This window comes from Centruroides sculpturatus, unplaced genomic scaffold, assembly GCF_000671375.1.
Source record: "Centruroides sculpturatus isolate CEXI.00-Female unplaced genomic scaffold, Cexi_2.0 scaffold2412, whole genome shotgun sequence".
Lineage (NCBI taxonomy): Eukaryota > Metazoa > Arthropoda > Arachnida > Scorpiones > Buthidae > Centruroides > Centruroides sculpturatus.
The window spans coordinates 2,242-10,578 of record NW_019386708.1 but is presented as its reverse complement, the minus strand read 5'-3'; the positions used below and the strand labels follow the sequence as shown (position 1 = coordinate 10,578).

The following is an 8,337-nucleotide window of genomic DNA, read 5'->3' as shown; positions in this document are numbered from 1 at the left end:
GAGACTGTCGGGTAGGCACTCGTTAAGTTTTGCGTCTGTTTTTTTTGTAAGGTGAGAGTATAATAGCAAAGGTAAAGAGTGGGCAGAAGATACCTAATGTTGCTGGGTACTATGGCGTGAACAGGTCTACAGTAGGCCGCAGTTCATTTTTTTAAGAAAAATACTATATAATCAAGAAGACTCAAGCAGCTAAAGGAGTAACAAAAATCACATATGAGAAATAAAGAACATCGAAGAGTTCGTAATGGAACCTGAAATGGATCTGATGACAAAAGAATGCCAAGAACTCTTGAATGAAGAACACCAAGAAACTCGGCGAGATATGTTTTCTTCTGAAAATGCGGACTTATGCCGATATCTGCTATTAAAGATCTTGTAAAGAAGTGGGATGATGTCAGAACAATGGTCTTAAAATGGTATCCAAACCAGGTTGAGGCTTGGGGATTTCTACAATTGCAATGCCATTAATTACTTACAAAAAATCCTGAAGAAGAGAGAAAAGCAATCAACATTAGACAGATCCTTTAACCCTTTCAAAGTGAAAAAACATGACTTATTAGTCATGTTTCTTCAGTTTAACGCAAGACTGTGTACGTATGTATTTTTATTATTACATATAAATAAACGTAGTAAGAAAGTATAGCCTATATTTTTTATTTTGGGGAGTCTCCAGAACGAATTAATCAAATTCCCATTAAAACCTATGGTAAATCAATAATCGGTTAACGAACAATTCGGATAGCGAACAAAGTCTTGGAACGGATTATGTTCGTTAACCGATCACCCACTGTACGTGTCAAAATTCCCCCCACTGAAGGGAGATGGTTAGAATTAAGGCTTACCGTAAAGAACTCTGCTTCTATTTATTCTATTTTAGATGCGGTTTTTTGCATTTTAATAGGGTATGTCAACAGAATGTACACTAAGAAGAAATTTTTCGAAAAATTCCCCCCCACGGGGAAGTGTTATAAATTTATAATAGATACATTTTGAGCCACAACAACGCGTGGCGGGGTCTGCTAGTGTTAGTATATTTCTGATGATAAATAAATTTTGAATGTAAAATGTTTAATCAAATTTACTTTTGTATTCTATTTAAACATATGTTAATAATTTATACACATTACTCTAATAATTTACTTATTGAAGTTTAATTGTTTTCATATAATTTTACTGTTTTATTCTGACTGTGGCCCCCAAAGTTTGTTCTGGCTCTCCAAAAAATGATTTTTGGCTTGTGGCTCACTTGAAATGTTTCTCAACCAGGCTCTGAGACCCCAAGGGGGCCACATGGCTCTGGTTGAGAAACACTGGCCTAGGGCACTTTTGAAACAGTCTAAAAAGACTGTTTAGGTTACAAAGTTTGCAGCTAGACTGCATGCTCAGGCCATGTCTATGACCCCATATGGTTCTCTTGAGGATGTATTAGGTCTTCCAGATCTGCATCTGTTCATTCAGGCTGGAGTAAGGCGTGCCCTTTATAGGCTCAAGTGTACTGATCAATTGCTCTACTGAAGGATATGATAAAAGATGATGATGGGTTTTGACAGAATGTTACCTCAGTTTATATTTGACAGCCATTATCTGGTTTCCTTACCCACTCACCTTGACTGGCATATGGGTAAGGTGACCTTTCATTCACAGGATATAATGTGGTTAGGTTAGATATAGGTTTACACACAGATCCAAAATTACAGCGGCACAAGTGTAATTTGAGCATAAATGACTTTTTAATAAAACTAGCTACATTGTTTCTGACTAAGTATTTTTCTCTTATGAGTGCTAGGACATGAGGATAAGTGATTTACTAGTCAACAGGGTGTTTCTTATAACTTTGTAGGTTCCACACCAGCTCTTGGTATTCCTTATACTTTGAGTTTTTAAAGATTAGAATACCTTCAATCAATCATTCTAAGAATGTTAACTTCCTGGTTTAAAGCAAAACAAGACATTTTGCTAAGCAATGCTATCCAGGCAACTAAAATATTTCCAGTCTTTTGATAGAAATTATGTTTACCTTTTGGTCAGTATTGTGATCAGTTTAGTACACTTCTGTACACACTTATGCTGACAAACTTTTTTCTTTGGCCTCTTGCTGCTTTTGTGAAGCTGCTGAGGCAACTCCTCTGCATCTCATTTGTGAATATGCAGTCTCTGCTCAGGTAGACTTGTTCATCTGGATTCTAATTTGTTGAGCCCTGGTGAAGTCCCTTAGCTTTCCTTCAGAAGTCTGCTGTCTTTTTAAAAAAGAGATCAGATTTCTGAAGTAATTTCATGGTGTACACAAAGGACCTTTTAGTTGACCTAAAAGTATATTTGGCCTAATATAGCACCCTCAGGATAAAAGGAAAAAAAACATGTTGATGGAAAAAACAAGATGTAGATTATACATGTGGTAGTCCCAGGTGACAAAAGGGTGAAGAAAAAACAATTACAGAAAGTAACTAAATACAAGGACTGTAAATTGATTTGAACAATTGTGAAAGATGATAGTCATAGTTCCAATTTTAGTTGGAGTTCTAGAAGTCATTCAAGAAATATATGAAGAAACTAGAGCATGATAGAATTGATATCCATATGCTAAAAGGTTGAACTATTGGAACAACATGTATTTCACATAAATACCTCTGAACATTCCATCTTAAGTATAGGATTGGGAGACTGTGGGAAGGACTATATTTAAGACCCAAATCCAGTCAAATAGTTGAGAAATGTATTTTTGTTGTTGTTGTTGTTATTATTATTATTATTAAAGGATCGTAAGTAACAGATGTAAATATAAAAGTAAAATTATTTTCAAGAAACAACAATTACAATTGATACCAAATTTTGATAAATTGCTTTTGATAAGAAAACTTTAATAGCATCCGAATCTAATTAAAAAGAGAACCACCACCAACTGAATGAGTTATCAAAATAACAATTTCATAACCTTTTCAATCATATTTTATTATTGTTATTTATATAAATACTGTAAGTGAATCTCCAACTTTGTAAAGTATCATAAGCAGAACAGATTGTTAAATACATCAAATTCCATATTATCCATGTATCGTCAAGATATTTTATCTATCTTGTCAATGGACAGTTTAAAGAATGGGAAATTGTACATTCATCATCAGTGTATAAGCAATAGACTTTCAAGCTTTCAAGCTCAACTGACATTCCAAGAAACAATCTAAAACATTTATGGGAATTGTCTTGAATTTACAAATGAAACTTTAGAAATTTGTTGAGAGAATACAAATGGAGGGTAGAAAAAATATTTATACACTATAAATAGTTAAAAAAATATTCTATTAGACCTAAAATCAAAATACAGTAATTTGGTAAAAATGTAAGATTTGTTTTTTGAAACCATGTCCTGTTTTATAATTGTGGCATAGTAAACACAATACTAGTGTTTACTATGCTACAAAAAAAATGTAAGAATTACACAAAAACACAAAATTTTAATTTCTACACATTATTTTTGAAAATAAAAGGACTATTTTTGGATTGTGTTTTTCCTCTTTCTATGCACACCATGGACTAATTAAATTAAGTTGGATAATCAGAGGTTTGGTATTTTTAATCTTAAATCTAAATTTTTTAAAATAATTACTTAACATCCAAAATTTTAGTCAAATATTAAAGTTGTACTATGTACTACTTACCATTTTATTTATTTTTGTACTGATGTTTTATGATCACAATAGAAAAAAATTTTTACATGAACATTTTTACACATAGCATTTACATTATATATAGAAAAGTTTGCAAATTATTTAAGTCATTGATAAATAATATTACATTCTAATTCTACTTCTAGACATTTTAAAGTAAATTTCTCTGAAGATTATAACACCTTTTTACCCTAGCAATTATTTTTATTTTTGCAGACTTTTTGGGGCATATTAAACCATCTTTATGCATAAGGGTGTTTAATATGCATGAAAATATTTGTAAAAAATAAAAATAAATGATGGAAAATATGTGATAATCTTTACTTGAATGACAAGTACTTGGTACTTAAGTTAAATTTCTCTAATTACAAAATTTGAAATGATAATTGAACTATTGCATAAGTATAATTTCTACCATTTGTGATCCTTCCTCTTCTTATATAAAGAATCATAAGCATTGCGTTAAACTTTCCTAAATTTTTATTTATTTTTTTAATGATTATTATAAAAAACAGGAATAAACTATATAAACAGATATTGCAATAGCAATTTGGTAGATTATATTGACTTTACATCATCTCCACTATTTAAATAATCAGAAGATTTTCTTCACTTTCCATTCCATTCAAATGCTTACGCAACATGTGAATATCCTTCTAACAGTTTTGTATCAAATCTCATCTTTAAGACAAAGTATTCATTTTTTAATTTTTTTATTGCCATAAACATTACATTTAGATTATTTACAGAATCTAATTAAAAAGAGAATCACTACCAACTGAATGAGTTATCAAAATAATTTCACAACCTTTTCAATCAGTAAATACTTTAATGCAAATAAAGCTAACATTTTCTTCAAAAGGTTCCTCTTCTACTCCCCTAGATTTCTTTGCATTGCAAGAAGGGTTGAGATAAACTGGAATAATACAACGGTGCTTAGATCAATTAGGAAAAATCTCTTCTAAATTATCTGGAATGCTTAGAATATGTAAGTTGACAATCAAAGGTGCATCAATAAATTTTAGAGATGAGAGCATGATAACTCCTTTTTTATTCTGGAAATCTCTTAACTGTATTCTTGCATCGATTTAAGTGTATTTTTAACAACTTCATTCATTCATTCATTTTAACTTTGTGTTCAAGAATGATGTTTCTTTTCCACTGATTATAAATGTACTGTACATTATTCCAAAGATGACTGTTTAAAATAGTCAAAACTATTAGCTTGATTTACATTAGTGTTGACTGATTGAAATGGTGAGAGATTGTTGTTTTAATCAAAACCATTTTAGATTAAACATAATTAAATCTATTCTATTTGTTTTATAATAATTTCAAAACAAAACTTCTAAAATAAAATTTGTTTTCAAATAATTCAATATGTAATGTCTATTGTTTTGACACTACCTATGCTTTTTATATATTATGATTTTAATATTTTTCAAAAATATATTAAAATTTGAATTATACATACCAGTGCACTTTTTCCTACACCACCACTGCCAAGAACTACAATTTTGTATTCTCGCATATTGAGAGATGATCTCTAATTTGCTATATTAAAAAAATAAAAAACAAAAAACTTTCAAATTTAAAATGAAAATATTTCATATAAGTCTAATTTATCAATAAATATTAGTGATGGGATGATTAATCAAAATCAGGAATCAGAAAAATTGGACATTTTTTGGATATTGGAATCAAGCAAATCTCCTCTTCACAATTTCCAATTCTTAAAATGATTTTTCCACATTTAACAAGAAAATTAATTAATTATTTCAGTTTAGGATCAAAAATTTTTTAAATTATGATATTGATAATTAAATATTAGTTTATTGGAAGCTTTCACAAAGCAGAGAACATGCAACAACCCACGCATTAGGTGACATCTATTGTGGTGGACTTTTCTTTCATGTAGTCAGAGTGATAAGAGATCATACTCAGCCAGAACTAACTGTCTCCATTTTAGGGGAGATTAGATGGCAACCCAAATGTCACTCTGACAGCTTGACCAGCAGTTTCAAATCAAGGCTGGTGATCAACAAAAATATTTAAGTGTCAGCTAAACAATTTAAAATATAAACAAAATTATATTTAAATTGAAAAAATACTAAATATTAAAAATGATTTTATATAATATGTTTACTTATAATTATAAAATGCTTAAACAACACCTTAAATACTTTTTTTCAGCAACACTTTAATTTCTTTAAAACAAACATTTTTGTTTGTTTAAAGAAAAATTGTTGAAATTAAAGAAACATTTTTGTCTTAGTTGGAATCTTCTTGTTAAACCTGATGCAGACCTATGGAAAGAGGTCAAAAACATTTGTTTAAAAAAATTAAAGTGCTGCTGAAAAAATATTCAAGATGTTATTCAAGCTAAATTAGTTTCAGCTTATATATCAATAGAATTGTTTTTGTCATGATTCACAGATGATACTGTGAATCATAACAATTGCAATAAGTAAAAATTATTTGTGCTAAATTTACTGCCGTCTTGAGTTTAAAAAATTGATTTTTCAAGACGAATCAGTCTAGGCATTTGTTTGATTCTTCTTTACTCAAAAAATGTTCATGTAATTATACATTTAGGAAAACCTGGCTCAAGTGAATAAATTCAAAACTTGGTTAACTCATAATAATGATGATATTTGTTCAGCTCATTGTATCATTTGCCAAACCTCATTTAGTGTTAAATAAGATTATTGTGAGAAGCATGAAAAATAGTGTGCATCTTCTCACTTACCTTCCCCTACTTTAGAAACTGCTTCATTGCATCAGCCAATGAAGCAGTTTCCAAAGATGGCAGATTTTAGATGACATGGATGGTGGGATAGTTTTTTTGAGTAAAAGGAAATTAGCTGTAATTTCTTCGGGGTAATGTTGCAATATTAACTTTATCTGAAATAAGATTACAAATTAATTTTGTAGTACACAATAAAAGCATACATATCCACATATAAATGGAGAATTTTCATGTTTCTTTCTAAAGATTGATTCTGGATTTCCCAATTGTTTTCCCACTCTTAAGCTTAATGTTTATTTATTAATGAATGTACCATGATCTTAATGTAAATCATTAATTTTTCTACACAATGTAAACTTTAGAAACTATTCAAAAGAATTGGAATTGTATCAGAATCAGGAGTTTTCAGCAGAATTGAATCAAAATTTGAAGAAATTTTGTTATCGGTCCCATCACTAATAAATATACTATTGAATTATTTACATGTAATTTAATTTTACATTATATTTTGATATTTTTCTTTTTTCACTAATTAACAACATACAGTAGAGCATCGATTATCCGAATCAATTGGGAACTGGGGTTGTTCGGAAAACTGATTATGTACAAAAAAATATATTAACCTATCTGTGTTGAGATTCATTCAAATCCTGGCACGTCCTTAAGTACTCTCTCATGGTCACACCAGTGTTTCCAGCTAAAATATGCACACCAACAAAAATAATATTGGAGTAGCCCAAGACATAGCCAAAGATTGCAGCACCACAGCACTAGCAGAAATTTAAATTTGCTGACTGGAAAGCTTTCAGTTAATTGATGTTTCGGTTGATCGACATTCGGATAAATTGATGCTCTACTGCATATTCAAATAAGAAAAATTATTTACTTTATACAAAGGTTATACTGAAAATACTGTTTTAAAAATCTTTACCAAGCTGCTATTGTGCACAGTAACAAGGATGAGTCTATATTAATACATGAAGAATACAGGATATTTAAATTTAATCTAATACTTATATATAAAAAGAATGTTTGTTTGTTAGAGGTAATCCCAAAATTTACCAAACCAATTTTTAAAATTCTTTCACTATTGGAAAGCTTATTCCTTCCAGATAAACTTAGGCTATATACTCTTCTCAAACTGCACTTACTTAAAAATAATCACTTATTAACCTTTAACATGCAGTCTTTTTTATTAATGTAATCTAACGTTAGATTATGTTAATAAAAAAAAGTTGTTTGAAGTGCTGAATTAAATACTAAATAAAGCTTGAGTTGTGATTCAAAGGATTATAGACTCAAATGAGGGGAAAAAGAGAGAAAGAACAAAAGATAAAGAAGTAAGAAAGGTTGGAAAATTAAGGGTCAATATTTGCATAACAGAAGATCTATTTAACCTTTCTCACTACTTTTTATCTTTTGTCCTTCTCACCTTTCTCTCCTTTTCCCAAATTTGGGTCTATAATCCTTTGAGTCACAACTCCAGCTTTATTTAATAATACTTCCTCATTCACACATCTCCAAGTATTTGTAAATATTTCCTTTCCACTCAAAAACAAAATATGAATAAAGGTTTACGGTTTTGTGAAACTTCTTTTTTGAGTTTATGCTGTTGAAATAAATAAATAATAAAAAAATTAAAACATTTGTCAGTTTTGTTTACATGTTTATTGGGCCGCATGCAGCCCACAGGCTGCGGGTTGGACACCCCTGGCTTAGGCAGTTGTTTGGGGAGTGGCTGATGTAGTGCTGTCTTCCATGTTTGTTCTGTTTGTTGCATTTTCTGTTTGTCCTTTTTCTGTTGCCAATTACTGTGGAATTCACCACCCATGTTTTTGCCACGTGTATGCCAGAAAGGGAGATCCTGGTAGTTGAGGAGCAATAAAACATCCCAAGCATGCTTCTTTGGATAAATAGAAGGCT

The 8,337-nt window shown here is 30.2% G+C and overlaps 1 protein-coding gene across 1 annotated transcript in view; it reads right to left on the bottom strand.

Annotated features, from left to right (window-relative positions):
• LOC111615639 (ras-related protein Rap-1A) overlaps nt 1-5,249 on the bottom strand; it is a 15,683-nt gene extending 10,434 nt beyond the window's left edge. The window contains exon 1 of the mRNA XM_023357057.1: nt 5,140-5,249. Coding sequence (XP_023212825.1) covers nt 5,140-5,196 — 57 coding nt within the window. The 5' untranslated portion in view covers nt 5,197-5,249. The remainder of the gene's footprint in view (nt 1-5,139) is intronic.
• Nucleotides 5,250-8,337: the final 3,088 nt, after the last annotated feature.